The sequence below is a fragment of the Muscardinus avellanarius genome (genome assembly GCF_963383645.1).
Source record: "Muscardinus avellanarius genome assembly, chromosome: 2".
NCBI classification, from domain to species: domain Eukaryota; kingdom Metazoa; phylum Chordata; class Mammalia; order Rodentia; family Gliridae; genus Muscardinus; species Muscardinus avellanarius.
The window spans coordinates 661760-687974 of NC_137787.1; the positions used below are offsets into that span (position 1 = coordinate 661760).

The 26215-nt window shown below is 49.4% G+C and overlaps 1 protein-coding gene across 2 annotated transcripts in view; it reads left to right on the forward strand.

Moving 5' to 3' along the window:
* Positions 1 to 15835: 15835 nt before the first annotated feature.
* HDLBP (high density lipoprotein binding protein) overlaps positions 15836 to 26215 on the forward strand; it is a gene marked incomplete at both ends in the record, with an annotated part of 34975 nt that continues 24595 nt past the window's right edge. The window contains 3 exons of one of the 2 annotated variants that reach the window (XM_080689991.1): positions 15836 to 15944; positions 18327 to 18484; positions 19393 to 19608. In XM_080689991.1, the coding sequence (XP_080546117.1) occupies positions 15869 to 15944; positions 18327 to 18484; positions 19393 to 19608 (450 nt within the window). The remainder of the gene's footprint in view (positions 15945 to 18326; positions 18485 to 19392; positions 19609 to 26215) is intronic. The other variant, XM_080689990.1, reaches the window with a different exon arrangement.

Here is a 26215-nt window from a genome sequence, read left to right on the forward strand (position 1 = left end):
TTCAAGTCTTTTTGTTGAGAACTTGTGAAACATCCTAAAGGAGAGAAAAACGCCTCAGGCGCCCTTCGCCCAGCTCTAGTGCGCAGCACTTTACACCCGCCTGCCCAGCTCCCCACCTCGCATTTTGGTAGGTCTCAGACTTTGTGTCCTCTCTAATACCTCAGTGTGTGTAGTTAGTAGGTGTGAGCTTTAAAAATGAAAACTGCAGGGCCGTTGTCAGGCCTAATAGAGCTTGGCCCTCCTTTGTTACTGTCATCTGGTATCTCTTCCATGGTCAGTTTTCTCCAGTGTCACCAAAGCTAGAGTTTATACTCAGCTGGAGTCACAATTCAGAGGAAGCTTCCACAGTGCATTTGTTTGTAATTCTCTTTGAAAATCAATAACAAAACTTTTCCATCTTCTAAAATATTTATTTATTCTCTGGTACTGGAGATTGAGCTTAAGGGCATTCTAATGCCAAATTATACTCCAGCCCTTTTTCTTTTCTTTCTTTTCTTTTTTTTTTTTTTCCCCCTTTTGCGGGTCTAGGGTGGAACCCAGGGTCATTCAACCTCCCGAGCTACTATACCCCCAGCCCTATTTTTTATTCTTTATTTTGAAACCGGGTCTCACTGCGTTGCAAAGGGCCTCACTAAGTAGCTGAGGCTGTCTGCAAACAGCAGTCCTCCTGTGTCAGCCTCCTGAATGCTGGGATTACATGCTGTGCCATCACACCCGGCTTTCTTTCTTTCTTTCTTTCTTTTCCTCTCTCTCTCTCTTTTTTTTTTTTTTTTTTTTTATACTGGGGATTGAACCCAGGGCATCCTATCTCTGAGCTACACTCCCAACCCTATTTTTTATTCTTTATTTTGAAGCATGGTCTCACTGAGTTGTAAAGGGCCTCACTAGGTAGCTGAAGCTGGCTGTGAACAACAATCCTCCTGTCTCACCCTCCCAAATGCTGAGATTACAAGAGTGCGCCACCACGCCCGGCTCCTTTTTATTTTTTATCTTGAAACATGGTCTTGCTCAATTGCTGAGGCCAGCTTCAAACAGAGTCCTCCTGTCTTAGCCTTCCTCGTACTGGAAATAGAGGTGTGTGGTGCTGTGCCCAGTTGTTTTATTTCTAGTACTCCTTATTTATGAAAGCAGTCGGGTCTGCGCTGTGCGGTCCACCTTTGGCTGTGGGTTGGGATGCTCCTCATTGCGCTCTTCTGGCAGTGAGGTCTAGATCACAGTTGATTTGAGCTGATGTCTCTCTGGGGCATGGAAGCAATGAGCATGCTCTGTGTGTCTCGAGGTGGCTGGCTGGGAACAGGCCGGTGGGTTCCCTGTCAGCAGGCTGCCTCTACCCTTCCTGTCCAGGTAAATGCTCTGTGTTGCTCGTTGCTTGTCCTCCTATTTCAGTGTATTAATTCCCTATTGCAGCTCTTCTGATGACCACAGTGTGACTGGCGCCACTCTCCCTGGGCTAGGATCAAGGTGCCACCAAGCCTGGTCCTTCTGAAGGCTCAAGGGTTCTGCGTGCTTGCCTTTTCAGGTTGGTGGAGGCCCCGTTCAGGTGGCTTGTGGCCCCTTTCTTCTTGAAAGCACATGATCTAAAAGACACTTGTGATTATAGTTAAGTCCCACCCAGAAATTCGAGATGGCCTCTCCATCTTGAGATTTTTTGTTTCCCCTTGACGGCTTCCTTCCCTGTTGTCATCTATTGGTTCTTTTAGGAATATTGAGCAGCCACATACACCTTTGTACTCCTGACCCTCCCTTACAGCAGGCAGTGCAGTCTGCACCTCTTCTCCCTTTAACCATGTGTCCTGAACAGCATGAGGGCTTCCCCTGCCTCTCCCCCATGTGCAGTCTCCTTGTACATGGGTCGGCTTTATTCAGCCCACCTCCTTCTGGACGTTGTTTTTGTTGCCAGACTTTTGAGCTTTCTCGTTCTCACTCTTCATCCAGTGCTAGCGTTTCCCTCCACCAGTGTCTTCCCACATGGCGGCTCCCTCGCCGCTGACCTGCACTCCCTTTGGAGCCACAGGGAAGCTTTCCTTCTTTCCTTCTTTGGATGGGTCTGGTTTCCTCATAGTGGGGATTGTAGTGTGCTGCTCTACCTAACTCCCTCGACAGATGAAGTACTCGGGTCCCTGCTCCCCAGAGGCGTGTCTGGCTCAGGATGGAGGAGGATGCCCCTGCTTCGGCCTGGGCTGCGTACTGGTTTTGGTGCAGTTAATGTTGAGTGTGCTCTTTGCAGAGACAGCTCTGTCACGCAGAATTTTTCTGAAAGTCTTTCAATCCCAAAGTGAGGTTCATCCCTAAGAGCTGCTCATAGAAAACATCACTAGAAGAGACGATGCGATCCGTGAGCTCATTTGACTGAGGAAACAGGCCAGATGGAGGGTGAAGTGCCTGTGCCGCCACGCACTAGCGTCCTCAGACACCGTGTCCTGTGTGCCCCAGAGGAGACAGGACCCAAGTCCTTGGTGTTTAGGTTCCTATTTGGATAAGACCAGTCCCAAGATTAACGTTTCAGATTCTTGAGTATTTCTACTCATGGCTTTGGCTAGCTTTGTATCCACAACAAAGCTTTTATAAACATGAGCTAAGCTAATTCTAGCTCGTGGAACTTTGTAGGAAGAAAATGTAAATTATCGGAATCAAAAAAATCTTCAAGTTGCCGGGCGTGGTAGGGCACACTTGTAATCTCTGTGCTTGGGAGGCAGAGACAGGAGGATTGGGCAGGTTGGAAGCCAGTCTCTCTGACATAAGAGACCCTGTTTCCAAATAAAAATATAAAAATAGGTCTGGGAGTGTACCCAGGAGGTAGAAGGGCTTCCAGGAACCCCAGTACCACCAAAAAAAAAAAAAAAAAATCTTCAAGTATAAATCGATCGTTATCCTTGGTCCAGCTTTGAATTACTTTGTTTCTTGTAGTTCAGTGAGATTTATGGTAGGAAAATTAAGTCTTTAGCTTGGTATGGTGGCACGTACCCATAATCTCAGTTTTCACAAGATAGGAAGATCACAGGTTCAAGGCCAAACTCTGTAACTTAGGCAGTGATTCGGAATAAAAAGTCGAATAGGTCTGGGAGTATAGCGGGAGTTAGAGTGCCCCGGGGGTCCAGTCCTCAGGACCACACACAAAGAAGTCCTTTAATTGTAGCACTGAGAGGAAAGGCCTCCCTACAGCCGCTGCATCACTTTCCTGCCCTGCCTTTGCTGTCCTCTTCCCAGAAACACCATTGCAGTTGGGGCAGGCCCTGCTAGGAGCCCCAGGTGGCACCCTTTCCCAGCTCACAGGAAGGCATGCCATGAACTGCGATCCTCCTGTCTCAGCCTCCCAAGCGCGGGGATTACAAGCGTGCACCACCACACCTGGCTTTGTTTGATTTTTAAATTTATTTATTTAGAACCAGGGATTAAACATAGGGTCATTCTGTCACTGGGGTATATACACCTCTAGCCCCTTTTATTTTATATTTATTTATTTATTTATTTATTTATTTTTTGGTGGTGGTACTGGAGGAGGAACCCAGAGGCTTTCTACCTCCGGTTTATACTCCCAGACCTATTTTGTATTTTATTTGGAAACAGGGTCTCACTAAGTTGCTGAGAGCCTCACTAAGTAGCTGAGGCTGGCTTCGAACCTGCGCGATCCTCCTGTCTCCACCTCCCAAGCGTGCACCACTACGTGTGGCCCCCCTTTTATTTTTTTATTTTGAGACTGTCTTGGTAAGTTGCCCAGGCTGGACTCAAATTTTTGGTCCTCCTGACTCAGATTCCCAAGTAGATGGGATTACAAATATACTGCATTGTGCCCAGCTTTTTTTTTTTTTTTTTTTTTTTTTTTTGGTGTGTGTGTGGGGGGGGGGTAACTGGGGGTTAAACCCAGGGGCGTTCTACCTCCGAGTTTCACCTCCAGCCCTACTTTTTATTTATTTTGAAACAGGGTCTCACTGAGTTGCAAAGGGCCTTGCTAAGTAGCTGAGGCTGGCCACAAACCTGCGATCCTCCTGTCTCAGCCTCCCAAGTACTGGGATTACAAGCATGTGCCACCATGCTTTCTGATATGTATTATTGAATTAGGCTATAACTAAATATTCTTTACTGAGCTGTATAAATAAGTGCTGATTATATCAGCATTCAGAAAAATATTGTAGAGTACTAATTAAACGTGTTCATGTCTTGGAATTAATGTTAGCATACCCAAACAATGGGATGCCTACCATAGAACAGGTTCTTTTAGTTATTGCTACAATTTACAGAAAGGGCTCCAAGGTTTACAGAGGTGGAGCTTAAACAACTAGCAAGGTAACCAGAATCCTATCTGAGCAAGATTCTGAACTCGGTGGTTTTCATGTAGTCTGTTCTGTATATTGAACTAAATAAGTTACATATTTTCACATTGCCTTGAAATATATGCTTCTAAGTGTCATTGAAGAAAATACAAAGGCACCTTATGTCACTTCCTGAAAAGAACTAAAACCGACAGAATCAGTCAGGGGAGAAAGAGCAGGGCACTGAAGGAGCTGGAATGCAGGCGTCTCTGGCCTGGCACCGGCTGCTGAGTCGCGCACGCATGTGGCAGTGGCATTACATTCAAGCCAAAAAAGAACCCATAGTAGAATACGCTACAGGTCTACTCAGGCCAGGTTTAAATAAACTTAATCATAAAAGAGATTTCTGCTAATAAAAATCGGAGCCACATGCAGACAATTTACAGCCATCAAGAGGGTTGAAATATTTCTTTGACCTGCTGTGTCCACCACTCTCCATATGGGAGATGAGACTCTTCTAAGTCCTCCCATCCCTCAGCACTAACTACTCTGCTGTATTTTGGTGTGGGTTAGTTTAAATCAGAGTTTCCGAGCCAGGAGTGGTGGCACACCCTTCTAATCCCAACATTCAGGATCATGGTTTGCCTCAGCTACTTGACAAGGCCCCTCACAACTCAGTGAGACCCTGTTTCAAAATAAAAAGACTAAAAAATAGGGCTGGGGGTGTAGCTCGGAGGTACAATGCCCCTGGGTTCCATCCCCAGTACCACAATAAATAATAAATAAATAAACAATCATAGATTCCTGAAGTTAGGACTTACTGCACCCTTTCCCTGGGAGGGGTACCGGACTGATCCAGGGGGGACAGTAGTAGCTTTGTGTGCAGTGTGTGGGGTGTAGGGTACTGAGTAAAAATAAAAGAAACCCCAGGGGGAGCTCAGGGTTTGGAGGTTTGTTTTTTGTTTTTCTGGGATGGGGACATTGGGCCAGTAAGTTTGGGAATTTGTGGTTTAAATTATCCTACTAGGTGTCTGTTCTTTTCTTTTTAGGAAAGTAGGGGATGTTAGCTGGGCATTGTGCCTGTAGCCCCAGTACTTTGGAGGCTGAGTCAGGAGGATCCCAGGTTGGAGGACAGCCTCAGCAATGTAAGGAAACCCTGTTTGAAAATAAAAGATAAAAACGGCTGGAGCTGACCAGTGTGTAGATGCACACCTATAATTCCAGTATTTGGGAGGCTGAAGCAGGAGGATCACAGGTTTGAGGTTAGCCTCAGCTACTTGGCAAGGCCCTCGGCTACTTAATGAGACCCTGTTTCAAACATAAAATAGATGGGCGAGACCCTGTTTCAAAAATAAAATAGCTGGGCGTGGTGGCACATGCTTGTAATCCCTGTGCTTGGGAGTCGGAGACAGGAGGATCCCGCAGGTTCGAAGCCAGCCTTGCTGGCTTAAGAAACCCTGTTTCCAAATAAAAAAGTATAAAAATAGATCTGGGAGTATAGCCCAGAGGTAGAAGGGTTTCCAGGAACCCCAGTACCACCAAAAATAAATGAGTAAATAAATAAAATAGGCCAAGAGTGGGTGCATGCTTGTAATGCCAGCATTCAGGAGGCTGAGACAGGAGGATCACAGTTTGTGGGCAGCCTCAGCTACTTAGGCTCTTTACAACTCCGTGAAGCCTAAAAAATAGGGTTGGGGATATATCTCAGAGGTGCAATGCCCCTGGTTTTCATCCCCAGTACTCCAAAACAAAATAAAAGAATAAATAGGTCTGGGCTTTAGCCCAGCGGTAGAATGCCTCTGGGTTCAGTCCCCAGTGCCCTCTCCCAAAAGTGGGAATGTTAGCCAGGCATGGTGGTGCATGCCTGTAATTCCAGGACTTAGGAAGCTGAGATGGGAGGGTCAGAGCCAGCCTTAGCAACTTAGCAAGGCCCTTCATAACTTAGTGAGACCCTGTTTCCAAATAAAATCAGAGCCAGGCCTGGTGACGCATGCTTGTAATCTCAGTACCTGGGAGGCTAAGCCAGAAGGCTCGCAGGTTCAGGGCCAGCCTCAAAGGCTTAGTGAGGCCTTTACAACTTAGTAAGGTGCTGTTTTGAAGTTAAAGAGTAAATAGTGCTGAGGGCATGGCTCGGAGGTAGAACAGCTGCCCCCAAACTGAAGGATTGAACCTGTGCTGGGCAAAGAGGCATATGCCACCATTCCCAGCTAAAATTTGCTATCTTTAAATCTGTAATTTTAATCTTTTTTTGGTGGTACTGGGGATGGAACCCTTCTTGGGCTACACTCCCAGACCTGTTTTTTATTTTATTTGGAAACAGGGTCTCCTAAGCCAGCACGCGCGGCTGGCTTCGAACCAGCGCGATCCTCCTGTCTCTGCCTCCCAAGCGCGGGGATTACAAGCGTGCCCACCACACCCGGCTTTAATCTTTACCTATATAATTTTTTCAGGTTTTCCCGTTACTCACTTCTTTGTAATTTCTTTTAGAACTCCTACTGGACATACAGACTAGCCCATCTTCTCTTCCACTGTTCTCAACCCGCTTTCATTTGCTCAGTCTTTTGATTTCTTCAGTGCCACCTTTTGTTTTGTTTACTTTATGTTTTTTAAATAGTCTCTGACCCTGGCATGGTGGCACATGTCTATAATCCCAGTCCTGGGGAAGCTGAGACGGGAGAATCACAGGTTCAAGTCCAGCCTCAGCCACTCAGACACAGTTTCAAAACAATAAAAGGGCTGAGTGCATAGCTGAGAGGTAGCAGGCCCCAGGTTGACTCCTGTACTCCCCTCCCACACCCCAGGATGATGGAGTCTCTGGTTTTGTCATTATCTTAAGTCTCCTCCTCCTCCTCCTCTTCTTCTTTTTTTTTTTTTTTTTTTTTTTTGCGGGTCTGGGGATGGAACCCTATTTTTTAATCTTTATTTTGAAATAGGGTGTCGCTAAGTTGTGGAGGGCCTCACTAAGTATCTGAGACTGTCCACTCACTAACCACGATCCTCCTGTCTCAGCCTCCCAAATGCTGAGATTATAAGTATGTATGTATTTATTAAGTGTGGTACTGGGGATGGGGATGGAACCCAGGGGCATTCTACCTCCAAGCTATACACCAGCCCTATTTTTTATTTGAAACAGGGTCTCGCTGAGTTGCGAAGGGCCTAAGTAGCTGAGGCTGTCCACGAACCATGATCCTCCTCTCTCAGCCTCCCAAATGCTGGGATTACAAGCATGTGCCACCACGTCCGACTTACAGGATTTTTATTTTTTATTTCAAACAGGTTTTCACTAAGTTGTCTAGGCCTTTGAACTTGCAATCCAGTCTCAGCTCCCCAAATTACACCACCACACCCAGTTTATTTAGTGTTTCTTTGTGTGTGTGGGGGGGGGGGTACTGGGGGTGGAACCCAGAGGCTTTCTATCTCCAGGCTATACTCCCAGACCCATTTTTTATATTTTATTTGGAAACAGGGTCTCCCTAAGTTGCTGAGAGCCTCACTGAGTAGCTGAGGCTGGCTTCGAACCTGCGCGATCTTCCTGTCTCAGCCTCCCAAGCGCGGGGATGACAAGCGTGCGCCACCACGCCCAGCTTATTTAGTTTTTAAAATGTATGTGTGTGAGTGTGAGAGAGAGAGAGAGAGGTGCATGCTGGAATTTGAACTGAGAGCTTCACATAGGGTAGGCAAGCAGTCTACCGCTGATCTGCACCCCAGCCCCCATTCCCGCTTTGTAGCCTTTGGGCTCTTAGCCTTTACAGTATGGATTGATCTGTAGATATCCCTTTGAGCCTGAGATCAGCTTTGTTTCTTCCTATGTCTGATTTCTCAGTTTGACCTAGGGGTTCCTGGACCAAAGGATTGGTGGGGATTAAGCCCAAAACTTTCGGAAATCAGTGTCTCCAGCTTCCTGCTGCCTCTAGCTCACACAGTGGCTTCCATGCTAGTAGGCTTTCTTGTTTATCTTTCTTGGACCTACCTCCTGTTGAGGTTATGGTGTTTTGAGGGGCAGGAGTGTCTCTTACCTTGAGCAGGCCCAGAGCTTCACTCCTATCCCTTAGGGATTGAAAATCCAAATGTCTCAGACTAGTGTTCACTATGTAAGTGTGGGGTGCTGGGGATTGGCCCTGGGACACTCTACCTCCCAGCTACACCCCAGCCTGAGTTTTTATTCTTTATTTGGAAAATGGTCTCATTAGGTTGCAGAGGGCCACACTGAGTAGCTGAGGCTGGCTGCTAACCCGGATCCTCCTGTCTCAGCCTCCCAAATGCTGGGATGACAAGCATGGCCACCACGCCCGGCTTTAGTGTTCACTTTTCCATGGAGCCAGAGAAGAGTTCACACCGTATCTGCTGTGAATACCGCCAGATGTGGAAGTTCTACAATCCCCCTCTTCAGACTATTGGTTTCGGTGTTCTAAAGCTAGTTTGGAAGAAAGCTGTTATAGTTACCAACAGAAGCATCCTAGGATGTTTGTGGCACAGATATCATGTATGATTTTAAAGTATCTTTTTTTAACTCTGTTTTAACCAACGCTTTGACGTCTGCCGTACAGTAGGCACTATGCCAGCTTCTGCCAGAGTTTACTTCCTAGCCAATCTGGGAGCCTGTTCCCTTCTGAATGTTTGCCCCTCTGAGCCCTCATCTCCCTCTCTGCCGTACTGAGCCCTCAAGAACAAAGAGCCAGCAAAGACCACCCTTGTCCTAGTTGGCGACTGACTAAACAGCCAGAGGAAGACACCCTGCAGTCGGCAGTGATAGCTCTGGAGACTGCCTCGGTGCCAAGGAGGGCGCATCCGCCAGGTGCATGCTGGTGACGGGGCACCAAGGTGCGCCCTGGCAGCCATGCCCTGGGTACTCCGCTCCCAGCAGCAGGTCTTCTCTGCCTGCCGGGCCACTGGCGGCTGAGCCCTGACCCCAGCCTGCAGGCACTTTCCCCTCCACACCCCTCTGCCTGTCCTGGGCACCCCACACCCTGTCCCCAGCTGGAGCTCTCTGGTTCTGTAGCTACCCCTCCTCCTCCACCTGGCCCTTGGCCTTCCTCTAATCTCCACACAATTAGGGCAGTGCTTCCCAGTCGCTCTGGCCAGAAATCTCCATGCCACCTTTAATGCCCAACACACCCCACGTCCTGTTACAGTGACCCCTTGGTACTGCCTTCAGGGTCTACAAAGCGGAGGATTGTTCTGTCCCCGCTGCCAAGGGTAACACAGTGCAAGCCCCTGTGTGCTTTAGACCGAACGGCTCAGGAGGCCTCTCCTGCCTCCCGTGCTGGGGTGTCGCACCTGGGCCTACCCTCTGCGTCACAAACCCCCTCCAGGCTCAGGCCTGCACAGGGTGACCTGCCTGCCTGGCCGTGGGATGGTCCCATTCCCAGGGTGGCTGGCTCCCGACAGCAGGCAGGATTGTGCTTTGTGCCACCCCGCTGGAGCTTCAGAGGGTGTCTCTCGGGATTCCCCCAGCAGCCCATCGCTTGTCAGATCCAGAGGGTGCCGAGCTGGACACCCCCCCCCGGGGGGCGGAGGTCCGAGCCTCCGGGGGTCCCGCAGAGGCACTCCGCCTTGACGTCTGTCTGTCTAGTGGAGATGGGCCCTGCACAGTGCCGGCCTCGGGGCAGGAGGGCCTCGGGTTTGCGGGGAGTCGGGAGCCTCCTGGCAGTGGGGGCGCGCCGGGCTCCAGCCCCTGGGCCCAGTGGACGTGGACATGGCCGGGCGGGCCAACTTGGGCCCGGGACGCCGGCCGGCCGCCTCCCTCCCGGAGGACCCCGCGCGGGCGGGCGGGGCGGCGGCCGGTCTGACGTGTCTCGGCGGGATTGGAGCCGCCGCCCTATTTAGCCGCGCCGGCCCGGGCGCCGCGCCTCCCAGGTCCCGGCTTCTCCGCGCGGCGGACGCACGGGGGACGGACGGACGGACGGACGGACGGACGCGCGGCCCACCGAGTGAGCGGCCGGCGGGCGGGCGGGCGGGGCGCGGGACCCGTCTCCCCGGCCGCGGCGGCCCGGGCCGGGCGGGCTGGCGGGCCGGCGGGCGGGCGGGCGGGCGACGTGTCACCGCGCATGGCCGCCGGCGCCGCGGAAACTTTCCCGAGTGCGCCGCCCGGCCGGCCGGGGGGAGGGGCGCGGCCCCCACCTCCACCTGCGCCAACGTGGCCGGCGGCCGGGCGGCTGGCCCTTTAAGCCCGCCCGCGCCGCGGGGAGGGCCTGCTGAGGTGGCAGCCGCGAGCCTGGCGCAGGCGGCGGCGGCCGGCCGAGCACTGGAGACGCGCCCTTCGCCGATTTCTCTGCTTGTAGAAGTAAGGAAGTGTAACTTCGGGAGGGAAGCCAGGATCGCAGCCGGGGCTTCAGCCCTGCGACCCGGCAGGTCTGGGCGGGAGCGGGCTGGCGGAAACTCCTTCCGGAGCACTGCTGGCTGGCGGGGAGCACCACGGTGCTGCCTGGAGTGGACCTGTTCACCGTGGGGGTCCTCTGCTGTGAGCCCCGGTTTCCAGCGGAGCTCCCCCCCCTCCCCCCGGGGCTGGAGGCGGCGGCTCTCGGCTTCTGCCCTTTCTACCCTTGGCTCCTAGCTATGCTTGCTGCGTACTTATATTCCGAGGTGTGACTTTTGCTGCTGAGGACAACTTAAAGTCCAGCTTGAGAATAGTTTTGAGGTGGTGTAGATAAGCTAGTGCAGACTGGCCCTGGCTTCCTGTGGGTACGGTCATTGAGAGCAGCCCAAGTGCTGGGGGTCGGGGTCGCACGGAGGAGAGTGGGGAGCACTTCATAGGTTTCCCAGAGGACCCTGCCGGCGTCTGTCCCTGGTGGGATTAAAACCCTGGTTTAGAGTAATAGCCAAGGCTCCTTTCAACCCTGACTGGAGCGGTGCGATTCCATCTGTGAGAACCTGAGATGGCAGGTGTTGGGCTCCTTGCTTGACAGGGGCAGCCCCAGGTCTCCTGGGTGCTTACAGCAGGTGCTGAGATGCCTGCTGTGAGGTGGGCAGGCTCCAGGTGCAGCAGATTGGGTTGCTGGGTGGTGGATTCAGACCAGGAGGTGGGGTGACAGTTCTTAGGAGCTGCTTTATTCAACCAGAGACGAGCGGACAGCTAGGCTGGTCACCGCTGAGCTTTGACCGTGGAAAGAGTGGACTTGCCTTTTATGAAGACTCATCCACCTCAGGGAAGGATGAGGCTGCATTTTAGGGCATCAGAAGCCTGTTTCGAACCGATTCTTTACAAATAGGGTTTTGAGCCAGGTATGGTTGCGGAGGCTCGGAATCTCAATGCTTGGGAGACTGGTACAGGAGGATCACAGGTTCACTGCCAGCCACGGCTGCTTAGTGAGGCCTTCCACAACTTAGACCCTGTTCCAAAATACAGAATAAAAAATAGGGCCAGGATGGGGGTAGCTTTGAGGTAGAATGCCCTCTGGGTTCAATCACCAGTACTACAAAAAAAAAGAGGGGTTGCATTCTGTGTGTGTGTGTGTGTGTGTGTGTGTGTGTGTGTGTGTGTGTTTTACTGGGGTGGAACCCAGGGGCTTTTCTACCTCCAAACTATACTCCCAGACCTATTTCATACTTTATTCAGAAACACGTCTCACTAAGTTGCTGAGAGCCTAAGTATCTGAGGCTGGCTTCGAACCTGTGCGATCCCTCAGCCTCCCACGTGCTGGAATTACAAACACGTGCCACCATGCACAGCAGGGTTTGCATTCTTAATAAGAAAAAGTTGTCAGGCTGTACCAGAATGCTGGGTGTTCAGTGTGGGGTCTAGAGGAGGGCCCCAGCGCAGTGTGTCTTATCAGACCCGTCTGTGGAGTTTCCTGGAGGCCCCCCTGGGCCCTGGCCGATCAAGGGTTTGTATTCACATGGGGAGTGCTGGGCTTTGCTCAGATCCTCCCTTGGCCATGCCAGTGGGCTCAGTTGTGTTCAGGCTCCTTTCTTAAGCCACTTAGACCAGGAAGTCACCCTACAGGCAAGTTGGACTGGACTCAGAAGATCTGTGAATATCCCAGGAGACCGGCCCTGCACAGTCTGTGTAGCCCATGCAGCTGACATGCCTGCACATAGGCTTGAATGGTTGTCACTGGCATTGAAGACTTGCCCAGTCCTGGGAAGCAGGGCAGCTGGTCAGCAGCGGCCCAGATACAAGGACATGGGTGTAGTCGAGGTTACTTGGATGAACCCAGCTTGGTAAAGGGATGGGCATCTGGCTTTAAGGAGTGATATTGAAAGTCGGGCATGGTGGCACACTCTTGTAATCCCAGCATTTGGGAGGCTGAGACAGGAGGATACCAGTTCACGAACAGCCTCAGCTACTTAGTGAGACCCTGTTTCAGAATAAAAAATAGTGCTGGGGATGTATCTTGGAGGTGGAATACCCCTGGGTTCCATTCCCAGTACCACACACACACACACAAAGAGTGGTATTGGAGCTGAGCTTGGTGGCGCACACCTGTAATCCCAGTGGAATTAGGCAGGAGACAAGTTCCAGGCCAGCCTGGGAAAGTCACTGAGATTCTGAGTCAAAATAAAAATTTTTAAAGGGTAGGGGGTGTGGCTCATTAATACAGCACTTGCCTAGCATACATGAGAGCCTGGGGTTGGCCACTTCAAGTGAGAGGCCAGACCGGGGCAGGTAGAAGGTCAGGGCAGGAGTGTGGGAGGACTGAGGCCAGAGGTGAGTGCCATGGTGCCTGCTGGTTAGGGCGTCTCAGCCCAGAGCGGCCATCCTCCACACACTGCCTCCTGCCAGCTGGCCACACTGACAGCCTCAAGGAGCTGGCGCTGGAAGTGCTGCTGTGGATTCGTTCTTCTTTACGGTGGGCAAACCCAAGGGTGTCCCACCTCCGAGCTATACCCTGAGCTCTCTTTTTTATTTCAAAACAGGGTCTCACTAAGTTGCTGAGGCTGGCCTTGAAACTTCAACCCTCCTGTCTTAGCCTCCCAAGTACTGGGATCACTGGTGTACACTACCTTGTCTGGCTCTGTGTTTAGTTTTTAAAAAACTGGGCCATGGTTGCTATCCTGGTGAAGTGCCACTGGTCTGTGTCCTCTGTTGAGACCCTTAGCTGGAGTCTGCCCGCTATGCATTTGCCTCTGGTCAGATGAGATGAGCCTGTCCTGCTGCGGTTCTTCCAGCTTAGACTGATAATTCGTGCCTGCCATGAAACCTATCTTTGCAAGTTAGGAGCACGTAAAGTCACTTGCAGAAGCAGGTGGCCTTTCTGGTGGTCTCACCCGTCCCGAAGTCCCTGCGAAGCGCAGCAGCCCGCACACTGCCGCGTTACAGAGTAGTTCTTGGTCCTCCCCCAACAGACTTTGAAGGTTCCTTCCAATCCGACAATTCCCTGGCCTGGTTTCTAAATCCCAGTGGATTAGAAGGGACTGAAGAACTTTTACAGGATAACTACAAGAACAAAGGAACTGCAAAGTTACCGAGAACTCCAAAGACTTGGCAGGATTTGTGGTGGGTCGCCCTGCGGTTCTCATTCCGTCAAGCCATGGCCAGCATCACACCTCCCCTGGCCCGGGCCAGAGGCTCTGAGGGTGTAGGAAAGACAACTGCAGCCTCAGGAGAGCCATTGCTTTTGTGAAGATACACTTCCAGGTGGTTAAATGTAAAAGTTCAGCACTTTGGGATCACTCCCTCAGGGCCGGTAAGAGTAACCTCTTGAGAGATTGTGATGGTCGAGGTGTCATGTGATGTTTTGTTCCAAGTTAATGGTCTAAGCAGAGTTTTAATTTTTTCCCTAGGAACTTTGCCTATGGATTGGTATTAGTAGCCAGTATAGAGACGATACAGCCTTTTCGGCCTGGGGTAGAGTATTGGAGCGAGCTTTGATGTGAATCAGTAACTCTTCTCTGTTTTTTTCTCCCTCTTCTCACCATTCCTATCTCATACCAGCAAAAGCTGGCAGGCTGATAGAGGCAGCTTCAGGACGGACTTTCTGGCTACCGACCATTTTGCTGGTAAGTTGGGCCTGCCCAAAGACTTCTGTGCCTAGGAGCACAGAGTATATCTCCTCAGCCCCCGACTTGCCTTCTTCCTCACAGAGGTGTCTGTGACTTCACCCAACGGCACTAGCCGGCCAGGACACTTGCCTTTCAGTTGTATCCTCTGCCAGAGAATAATGCGATATATCCCCTGGTTTAATTTTTTTTTATTTAGATTTGTTTAGAAATTACTCAAGTTCAGATCTTCTTACCTTACTGTAGGAAGGCAGAGCTTACGTGTGTGTGTGTGTGTGTGTGTGTGTGTGTGTGTGTGTGTGTATGTGTGTATTACACTGGGGGCTGAACCCAGCAGCATTCTATCTCCAAGCTACTTATCCCAGCCCTATATTTTATTCTTTATTTTGAAACAGAGTCACACTAAGTTTGGAAGGGCCTCTCTAAGTAGCTGAGGATGGCCACAGACCTGTGGTGCTCTTATCTCAGCCTCCCGAGTCCTGGGAGCACAGGGTGGGTCACCACGCCTGACCTGAGCTTACTTTTCTGACCTTGGAGGAGAGGGCTTACTGTATCATGACAGTTACGCAAGAGCTCAGTCTTTTCTATTAAGCTACTTGGCCCCTTTTGTTGTGTTGCCAAAGTGGAGCCAGTGACACTTGGAGCACAGTTGTGTGAAGAAATGGTTCTTCCCCACCTAGAACAGCTCACCTAGAACGGGACAGGAGGAGCAAGCCAACACTCCCATCTCAGAGTGCGTTGCAGCGTACTGCCCAAATATGGGGAGGAATGTCCCTCAGGTGTAAGTCCACCGGGTGCTGTGGCAGTCCTGGCTGAGGAAGTCAGGGCCTTCGGTTCCTTCCACATCTGAGAGACCTGAGGGAGAGAAACAGCAGTCAGTGGGTGTCAGGGACTTAGAGCACAGCACAGCACAGATCTGTCACATTGCATGAGGCTGCTGCCTGCTGTTAGCAAGTGGTTCTGTTTGATCCTTGGATGAACACCTTGGGATCCTACTTGGCTTTTTGTAGCAACTGTCATGTGATACATTTTGTAAGTAAGCATCTGGAGGCACAGTGGTAAATAAATTAACACAATAACTGAACAAATTAACAAAATAATTGGGAAGTCCAGGTAGCTCTTTGGGGAAAGATCCCTGTGTTGATCTGTGGGGAGCTGAGTCTGGCAGGTTTCAGTACCAGTGGTCCCAGGCCTCGGGGATTGGAGTGGTGCAGACTGTTGTGGGTACACACCACTATGCAGAGGTGGACATTGACTCTCTAACTTCTGACCCAGGTACTGGGTCTCTTGGCCCCAGCCTCGGTCTCTTCAATGAACAATGAGGTACCGTTTGAGAGGACTGTAGAAGGCGGCTCTAGATCGGCTGAGGAGGGGAAGTGTGTATGTGTTTGTCTGTTTGGCAGTACCGGGAATCCAGGGCCTTGGACATGTGAGGCAAGCACTCTTAGCACAGAGCTGCATTTTCCCCTCTTTACCCCTTGGTGAGCGTTTGTATATCACCTTATATCAGGGTTTGTGAGGAAAATAAAAAGATGTCATTTGCTGGTAGGAGACCTCCACGAAAACTTGGGCTAACAGCCTGAGAGAGCTGAGAGCTGTTGTACTTTGCCTTTTCCACTCTGACTCCTCCTCTCTTGCCTAGTGGCTTACCCGGATTGTGAGTGGGCGTGAGATCAACCATGAGCTCCGTTGCAGTTTTGACCCAGGAGAGCTTTGCTGAACACCGAAGTGGGCTGGTTCCGCAGCAAATCAAAGGTGACTGCTTTTCGTGCTTTTCTTGTTCACTTCTAAGGCATGGCTTCCCCCAGATTCTCGCCAAACTTTATGCCATTTCTAGAGGGGCCTTGGGTGCCCTGCCCATCCTGTGCACTCTGTTTTACACAGCTGGCCAGGTGCAAGGGATGAATCCACATGCGGTGAGATGTAAAATGTGGACCACTTTCTGGAAATTGATGGCAGTTAGTGGGGTCCCTTTTAAAATCACTGTCCCAGTTGTGAGCACTGCACTGGGCTGTGAGGTGCCCCAGAGTGTGGTCGTGCCTCCTGGAGAAGGAAGGCCAGGCCTGCTTCTGAGCACTTAGCAGCTGGCCATTCAGTGGAATAGGAGGCCAGCCACATGTGTGGCCAAAATGAGCCAGTGAGCCAGGGCTTGGGAGGCCCAGGCAGGAGGATCTCAGGATCCAGATCAGCCTCAGCAAGTGGTGAGACGCTCATCATCCTAGTGAGACTGTTTCAAAAATATAAAATAAGCAGGGCTTGGTGCAGTACATCCCAACCTGGGAGGCTGGTTCTCGGACAGCCTCAGCTACTTAGTGAGGCCGTTTCAAAAAAAAAAGAAAGAACAAATAAAATCAGTTTTAATTATTTTATATAGTCCAGTACATCTAAAACATCATCATTTATATCTCTTTAATAAAAAGGAAAATTAAAAAGGCTGTGATGAGCTGGGTGTGGTGGTGCATACTTGTAATCCCAGCATTTGGGAGGCTGAGACAGGAGGATCACAGTTTGCGGAGAGCCTCAGCTACTTCGTGAGACCCTGTTTCAAGATAAAGAATTAGAAATTGGGCCGGGGGTGTAGCTCAGAGGTCGAATGTCCCTGGGTTCCATCCCCGGACCTGCAAAAAAAAAGAAAAAAAGACTATGATGTTTTGTGGGTTTTTTTTTTTTTCTTTTAAAGTCTGGTGGATGTTTACAACTAAAGGACATTTTGATTGAATGCTGAATTATCTACAATTCTTTATCTGAATTTAGATTTCTTGAAATTTTCCATTGAAAGAGTAGATTGTTCTAAGTTTTTCCAGACAAAAACTAAAGTTTCTCACTATCTGAATTGAATGTTCGTTGCTAACTTTAAAATTATATAAAACTTACAATCTCTTCTTCAGTCACACTGGCCAGACACATTTTATGTGCTATTTCCAGGGCCTGCTGTGCTGGGTATTGGAGCCCTGGATACAGCTACTCACCTGGTTGTGAGTGCCTGGGGGCCTGGGATCTTCTTAATCCAGCCACCCCATGAGGTCTGTGGTCTCTTTCTAAAGAAGGAAGCTTCACTGGAGAGCCCAGCCATGGTCAGGGCAGCACTGCCCAGGGCAGATGGCCTTGCAGCTAGGAAGTGCAAACCTGGACTCGGATGTAGGCCTATCTGATTCCAAAGGTCGCCCCTGTTCTGTGTGTGTGTGTGCGTGTGTGTGTGTGTGTGTGTGCGTGCGCGCGCTCCCGGTGTTTTACTAGGCCTGGCTCTTGCTGGGCACTGCTGGGCCCTAGGAGTCGTCCCCTGCTGTCATGAACAAGTGGAGAACTATGAAAGATGAAGGTGATCAAGGCAGGACTCTGATTTCCACAAGCCTTACTGGTCTCTGCCTGAACTAGGGGAGATCAGAGACAACAGATCCCCAGGAGTCATTTTAACATTGTGCGTTATGGTGGAAAGTCAGTAGAGCTTACCTCACAGTTCTTTTAGATGCAGGGCAACACCGTTATTTTGCTTTGCAAATATAAAGGCAAGGCGTACTCTTGTGATCCCAGCATTTGGGAGGCTGAGACCGGAAGATCACAGTTCGTGGACAGCCTCAGCCACTTGGTGAGGTTCTTTGCAACTTAGTGAGACCCTGTTTCAAAATAAAGAATAAAAAAATAGGCCTGGGAGTGTAGCTTAGCCATCCCCAATACCACAAAAAAAGAAAAAGAATAAAAAATATTACTGGGGGTGTAGCTCTGAGGAAGAATGGTCCTGGGTTCCATCCTCAGTACCGCAAAAAATAATTAATTGATTAATTTAAAATAAAAACAAGAAGACTCACTCACAAGGTTCTGCAGACTGCTGTGGTAGGCCTGCCCTCAAGGGGCTCACACACTCTAGTGGTAGAGTGAAGCTCTTGTCTGTGTTGGCCATTCACAGGGTTCCGTACAGAGATCTCCGGAGTTTGGAGTCTCTGGCCCCTCTAGTTCTCAGAGGGCGGCCTTGAAGTCCACGGTTCGTCCTGGTGATCCGGGACCCTTTCCCATCGGCATGAATGAGGAGAGTTGTCACTCAGGCAGTTGTTGCTTAGTAGAGGTTCCCACTCAAACCCTGAAGTGTTTTGTTTTTCATACAATGCTGAATGTCTTCCTCTTTGATATTATCTGGTCCAGTTGCCACTTTAAATTCAGAAGAGGAGAGTGACCCGCCAACCTACAAGGATGCCTTCCCTCCACTTCCTGAGAAAGCGGCCTGCTTGGAAAGTGCCCAGGAGCCTGCTGGAGCCTGGAGTAACAAGATCCGGCCCATCAAGGCTTCCGTCATCACTCAGGTGGAGCACCACCCTTCTTACCCTGTAGAGGCTTTGAACATGGAGAGATGGGTGCTCTAGGTGTGTGAAGGGAGGAAGCCTTCACACTGAACCAGCCCTGCCCCGGGGGTGCTCCTAGGCACAGCTTCCACCACGCCCGCCTGTCCGGGCGCTGGAGGGCTCACCCACAGCCGACTGCAGTGGCGTACGGCTGCGGCGGCGTATGACACATCGTGAGTCCCATGTGGTTCCCTCTCATTTGCTTCAGCAGCCAGAGCTGGCCTGTCAGGAGGCAGCCAGCCAGGTTTCCGGTTGTCTTTGACCTCACTAGCCTCTCTGTACTTTGAGATGCTGGTGGGCTTCAGAGCTCCTCTGTGATATGTGAATTCATGTCTGGTAATGTGGAAAGTCATCCCCATGGTCAACAGATCGTTGTCCTCTGTACTCAAAAAGAGCTGCAACGCCATCTTTCCCTTGACCTGGCTGCTGTCTGTGAATGATCCTGTTGAGTGGACTGCTTTCCAGGGCTCGGGTCCTGATGGAGGCAGCCGATCCGCTTGCTTCCACCCTCCGTGTTCCATAGAGCCAGCGAGTCCTGGAGCAGAACGTGTCCTTTTGACTTTTACTGTGGCAAGCCAGGTGGCCCCTGGCTACCGCCCCTCCGGCACCTCGCTGGGCTCGTTGTTACCTCCTCACCACCTCCACTTGAGCCCTGCTCTTCTTCTGCAGAGGTGCTGCTCCGTCTCTGAGACAGTCTTCCCAGCCATCCATTCCACTCGGAGCTTCAGCACCCTGCTTCTCTCCTTCCCGGGTTTGCAGGATGCCCACCTCCTGACCTGACCCTCCAGCAGTCTGTCTCAGGGCACCGCTCGTGAGCAAATGCCATGCCTTCATATTTCCCTTCTCCTCCATTGGTCTTTTCTGAGCAGGTGTTCCATGTACCCCTGGAGGAGAGGAAATACAAGGACATGAACCAGTTTGGAGAAGGTGAACAAGCAAAGATCTGCCTGGAGATCATGCAGAGGACCGGCGCTCACCTGGAGCTGTCTTTGGCCAAAGACCAAGGCCTCTCCATCATGGTCTCAGGGAAACTGGATGCCGTCATGAAAGCCCGGAAGGACATCGTTGCTAGACTGCAGACTCAGGTGGGTGTCCCTAGCCGCTCTGTCACCGGGACCTGGTGCAGGCTGCACCCTCACGAAGTCTACCAACGGGACAGTTCGTTGTTTGGAATTAGAAGAGCAACATTTGGAACCCCTGGCTTTTTAGTAAAAACTAAGTCAGTGACAGAACTAGAATACCTACCTTTCAGCCATCTCAGTTGAATGTACTGAAAAAAACTTGGCTCAGTTTGAGACAGTCAAAAGAGTCTATGGTTGCTAAATGGTGTAGATCTGCATTTCCCTGACTTTGCATGAGAATCAGCTAATATGCTTGTTAAGTACACATTTCCAAGTCTGGTATGGTTACGTACACTTGTAATCCCAGGACTTGGGAAGCTGAGACAGGAGGATAGCAGGTTCACTGTCAGCCCCAGCAATTTAGTAAGGCTTTCCACAACTTAGACTGTTTAAAAAAAAAACCTGAGTGTGGTGGCAGAGGCTTATAATCCCAGTACTTGGAGGCTGAGATGAGAGGATCACAGGGTCGTGGCCAGTCTGAAAAACTAAGTGAAGCCATCGGCAACCTGCTTCAAAATTAAAATAGGGCTGGGAGTGCAGCTCAGTGGTAGAATTCTTCTGCGTTTGATCCCTGTACCACAAAAAAAAAAAAAAAAAGTGAATAAAATAGGGCTAGGATCGTAGCTAAGAGATAGAGAGCTCCTGTGTTCAATCCCAAGTACTACACAAAAATAAATAAATAGGACTACAAATGTAACTTAGAGGTAGAATGGCCCTGAGTTCAATCCCCTGTATACCCACCACACACACGTTTCCAGGCCCCAGATTGGGTTGATTACAGATTACATGTTTATATTTTATCTTTTTTGGTCTTGTTTACTTGTTTGTTTGTTTAAGTAGTGGTGGTACTAGGTATCAAACCCAGAGCCTCGTTCAATAACTTTTTGTTTGTTTTTGTGTGTGTATGTGTGGGCTGGGAATTGAACTCAGAGACATTTTACCTCCAAGCTATACCCCAACTGCGCCCCTCCCCCTTGTTTTAATGCTGGAGCTGGCCTCGAACCTGTGATCTTCCTAGCTCAGCCTCCCAAGTACAAGCATATGCCACATCATGTCCAGCTACGCACTGATTTTTTTTTTTTTTTTTTTTTTTTTTTTTTTTTTTTTTTTTTTTTGGTGGTACTAGGGATGGAACCCAAGGACATTCTACCTCTGAGCTATACCTCCCAGCCCTATTCTTTATTTTGAAACAAGATCTGTTGCAAAGGGCCTCACTAAGTAGTAGCTGAGGCTATCCACGAACCGAGATCCTTCTGTCTCAGTCTCCCAAATGCTGGGATTATAAGCGTGCCTTACCACGCCCACCTGCACTTGATTTTTCTTTCTTTTTAAGAGAAGCCCAGTGTGTGTGTGATACTAAGGATTGGACCCAGGGGTGTTCTGTTGCTGAACTATACTCCTAGCCCTTTTTTGAGTGTGTGTGGTGAAGGGGTACTGGGGGTTGAACCCTGGGGCATTCTTCCTCTGAGCTACATCCCAGCCCTATTTTATTCATTCATTCATTCGGTGCTGGGGGATGAACCCAGGGACATTTTATGTCCAAGCTGTACCCCTGGTTCTATTTGTTTGTTTTGCAGTGCTGGGGATTGAGCCCAGGGGAATTCTATCTCACTAAGTAGCTGAAGCTGGCCGCAAACCCAGGTCCTCCTGTCTCTGCCTTCCACATGGGGGTGATACAAGTGCCCACCACGCCCGGCGTGTTGGCTCTTTGTTGATGTTGTTGTTTGAAACTGAGCCTCATCGAGGCTGCCATGAACCTGCGATCCTCCTGCCTTCGCTTCTCAAGTACCGGTATATAAGAATGTGCCACACATCTGGCATATTTTACTTTTTATTTATTTTTATTTTTATTTTTTATTACAGGTGTGTACTACCATACCATAGCTTTCCCAGGCTGTTTGAATAGGAAATACACACAGAGACATTTACATGATCACAAGTGTCAAACCTTGTAATAAAATGTGTTGATTAAAGTCAGTCCTGATAGCACCTTGGGATGCTGAGGCAGGAAGATCAGGTTTCCAGGCCAGCATAAGTGTTCTAGGTGTAGCAAGGGCGGGGGCTTGTCAGCACTTCTGGGCTTTTTCAGAGGACAGAAATAGGAACAGGAAGCTAGCCAGGTGTGGTGGCACACGCTTGTAATTCCCGCGCTTGGGAGGCTGAGACAAGAGGATCACACAGGTTCGAAGCCAGCCTCAGCTACTTAGTGAGGTTCTCGGCAACTTAGTGAGACCCCGATTTCCAAATAAAATGCAAAATAGGTCTGGGAGTATAGCCCGGAGGTAGAAAGCCCCTGGGTTCCACTCTTAGGACCACCAAAAATAGAAGAAAGAAAGAAGGAAGCTGGGCCTGGCAGTGCACGCTTGTAAACCCAGCATTCAGGACCTGAAACCAGAGGATTGCGGACAGCCTCAGCTACTTAGTGAGGCCTTCTGCAACTTAGTGAGACCCTGTTTCAAAATAAAGAGTAAAAAATAGGGCAGGGGTGTAGCTCAGAATTTGAATGCTCCTGGGTTCCATGCCCACACCCACACAAAAAAAAGAAAAAGAAAGGAAATGCCAGGCATGGTGGCACACACTTGTAATCCCAGCATTCAGGAGACTGAGATAGGAGGATTGTGTTTCGAGGACAGCCTTAGCTACTTAGTGAGACCCTTTGGAACTCAGTGAGATCCTGTTTCAAAATAAAAAGTAGAGTTGGGGGTGTAACTCCGAGGTAGAATGCCTCTGGGTTCCATCTCCAGTACTGCAAAAAAAAAAGAGAAGGAAATCATGAGTTCACATTATTTCTAGTTAAGATGAAAAATGGCAAGGTTTTGTTGGTGTGTGTGTGTGTGTGTGTGTGTGCGCGCGCTGGGGTTGGGACCCAGAGGCTTTCTACCTTCAGGCTACACTCCCAGACCTATATTCTCTTTTATTTGGAAACAAGGTCTCACCAAGTTGCTGAGATCCTCACCAAGTAGCTGAGGCTGGCTTCGAACCTGTGCGATCCTCCTGTCTCAGCCTTCTAGGTACTGGATTACAAGCATGAGCCACCATGCCCAACTAAAATGGCAAGTTTTATATATTTATATATTTTTGGTGGTACTGGGGGTGGAACCCAGGGGCATTCTACCTTTGAGCTACACCCTCAGCCCTATATTTTTATTCTTTATTTTTGAAACAGGGTCTCAGTTGCCAAGACCCTCAGTAAGTAGCTGAGACTGTCCTTGAACCACCATCATCCTGTCTCAGCCTCCAGAATGCTGACGGTACAAGTGTGCGCCACCACGCCCAGCTAAGGCTTTTAAATTTAAGGTTTTTTTTCTTTTTTCTAGTTTTCCTATCAATATTATGTAGTTAGGTTCATTTGTTTTCATTTATTTTTAATTTTTAAAAATTATTCCAAGCCAGGTGCAGTAGTGTAGGTCTGCAGTCCTAGCTATTCAAGACACTGAGACAGTGGGATTGCAGGTTTGAAGACAGCCTCAGCAAGTAGCAACTCTCAGCAACCTAGCAAGACCCTGTTTGAAAACAAAATAAGGCCAGGTTTGGTTGCACACACCTGTATTCCCAGTATTTGGGAAGCTGAGACAGGAGGATCATAGGTTCAAGGACAGTCTCAGTGATATAGCAAAGCTTTTAGCAACCTAGTGAAAATCCTCATTCAAATCAAAACATAAGAATTCTGAGAGTATATTGCCAGAAGTAGAATGTCCCTAGGTTCAAGCCCCAGTACCACAAAAAATAAAATAAGAAGGTCTGGGGATTTGGCTTGTAGTTCTTGGTTCAGTCCCCATCTTAAAAAAAATCCAGGACAGCCAGCCTCACAACTCAGTCAGGAACCTGTCTCAGAGTCAAAGGGCTGAGGATATAGCTCAGTGTCAGAGTGCTTGCCTAACATACAAGGTCCTCCCCAGCACTGCCAAAAAATAAACAAACATTTACATGATTACAATGGCAAATCTGCGTAATAAAGTACATTAATTAAAGCCGGAAGTGGTGGCACATATCCTAATCCCTGTACTTGGTAAGCTGAGACAGGAGGATCGCAGGTTTCGAGGCCAACTTTAGCAACGTGGTGAGACCCTGTTCCAAAATTAACAATAAATTAGGATCCGGGCATGGTGGTGCATGGTTGTAATTTTAGTACCTGGGAGGCTAAGAAAATAGGGCTGGGGGCATAGCTCAGAGGTAGAATGCCCCTGGGTTTCATCCCTAGTACCACAAATAATCATAATGATACGGAATGCGTGGCTCTGGGGTAGAATGCCTCTGGATTCCATCCCTGGTACCACCAAAAAATAAAGTACAGTAAGAGAAATCTCTTTCCCAGCCTGCAGTCTTTACTTTCCCCTTCCCTCTCTTTGTGAGTGAACATTTCTGCCTGGCCCTTGATTTATTCTTTATTGTTTGTGTTTGAGAGTAGAGACAAATGTAGTTTGCCGTAGCCTTTGTTCTGTGCCTTGCTTCTTTTCCCGCACTGCTCTCTGAAGGCGTCTGTGTGAGTGGTAGCTACTCGGGCTTCTCTAGACACAGGAACCCCTGGGTGAGCAGTAGCTTACTCCCGCAGTGTACTGGCGGGCATTTGGGTTCTGAGTTATGTCACAAGAAAAAGAATGCGCATGTGTTGTTTCTATTTTACCCAGTGCTTTTTGGGATAGATTCCTGGAGTAGGATGACTGGTTCAGAGGACGATGGCGTGTGTAACTGGGCCACCTGTGGCTAAATTCCTGTCCCTTAGAGGCTGTGTGTTGCATAGTCCCAGCAGCAGCGTAAGAGCCAGGCTTACCCAGTACTTGGGTGTTTGCCACTGTGAAAAGTTATTGAACATACTTTTATTTTGCATTTCCAATTTTTTTCCTATGAAATGTCTGTTCTATAGCCTGTTTTCCTATCAAGTTTTTCATCTTGCCCATTTCTATATTAGAGTTCCAAAAAGTCTTCATCAGAGTGGAGCGAGGTGGCGTGTGCTTCCCAGCTACTCACCAGGCTGAGGTAGGAGGGTTGCGGTCTCCAGGCCAGCCCTGACTCTGTAGCCAGGACTTTGTATCAAAACAAAGGGCTGGAGACATAGCCCAGTGGCAAAGCACTTGCCTCCGTAGGTGAGGCTCTGGTTCAGTCCTCCCCAGTACACACACACCATCCCTCATCAGTGATGAAAATACACAGAGTTTTTCCAGTTTGTCATTTGTTTGGTGCTCTTGGTATCTTTTGCAATATGAACATTTTATTCTTATGGAGTCACATTATCTTATTACTTTGATCATTGAGGGAAGTTTTTCACTTCCGAGTCATAAGATTTATTAGAGCTGGGTGTGGTGGTGCATGCTTCTAACCCCAGTACTTGGGAGGCTGAGACAGGAGGCTCCCAGGTTTGTGGCAGGAGCTTCTTAATAGCTTCTTACTTGAGAGCTACTACCTCCACAACTTAGTGAGACCCTGTTTCAAATTAAAGAATAAAATAGGGCTGAGGGTGTAGTTTGGAGGTAGAATGCCCCTGGGTTCAATTATCAGTCACCAAAAGAAAAAAAGAGAGAAAGAAAGGGAGGGAGGGGGGAGAGAGAGAAAAGAAAGTTTATCCTTCTAGTCTGTGTTGGGTGTGTCTCAAATGGGTGAGGTATGGGCCTGCCCGCCTGGCCTTCCACCAGTGCCAGGAGAGGGAGCGGCCCGCTCATGCTGGCCTGGTGTTGTGCACAGTGGCCTGGGCCCCCAGTGCTCTCGGGCCTGCACCGTCGGTCCGTCTCTCTCTGCTAGTGGTCTCCCATTTTTCTGGTAGTGATTTTTGTTTCAATATCAGTTGCTGTTATGACGTTCTCAGTCCTGTTCTATTCTTTCTGAGGGCATGCCTTGCTTCTTCTGTTGGTTGGTTGTTTGTATGTTTGTTTTTTTGTTGTTTTGGGGTTTTTTTTTTTGCAGTACTGGGGATGGAACCCAGGGGCATTCTACCTCCGAGCTACACCCCCAGCCCTATTTTTTATTCTTGTATTTTGAAACAGAGTCTCACTGAATTCCAAAGGGCCTCCTCACTACGTAGCTGAGGCTGTCCTTGAACCACCATCTTCCTGTCTCAGCCTCCCGAATGCTGGGATCACAAGCGCGCGCCACCACGCCTGAATCTTCTTGTGTTCTTGTTTGTATCATCGTGAAAGCTTTATAATCAACTTTGTGCTCAAATCTAAAATTAATCTTAATAGAAATTGACATCTTTGTGATTTGAACATTGAATTGTTCAAGAGTCTTTTCTAATTTATAATGCACACATTCTACTTCCTATTACACTCTTGTCTGGCTCCTTTTTGTGTACTGTAAGGTACAGGGGTTCACCCAGGACTCACACCTGTCAGAGTGCTCTACCACTGAACCACACCTCACACGTTTCCTTTCTAGCTGGCTGTCACGTGTGTCAGTTAGGGCTGCTGACTTCTGGGGTCTGCCTCTTTCTCTCTGTACTGCCATCGAGCGTGTTACCTCAGGCTTCTGGGTGTGCACTTCTTTGCAGAGGAGTGGGTACCAGTGGGTGGCGAGCACTGGTGCAGGCGCACTTGACTGTCTGGCCTGGGGTCAGGGCAGGCTCCATACTCGCATGGGT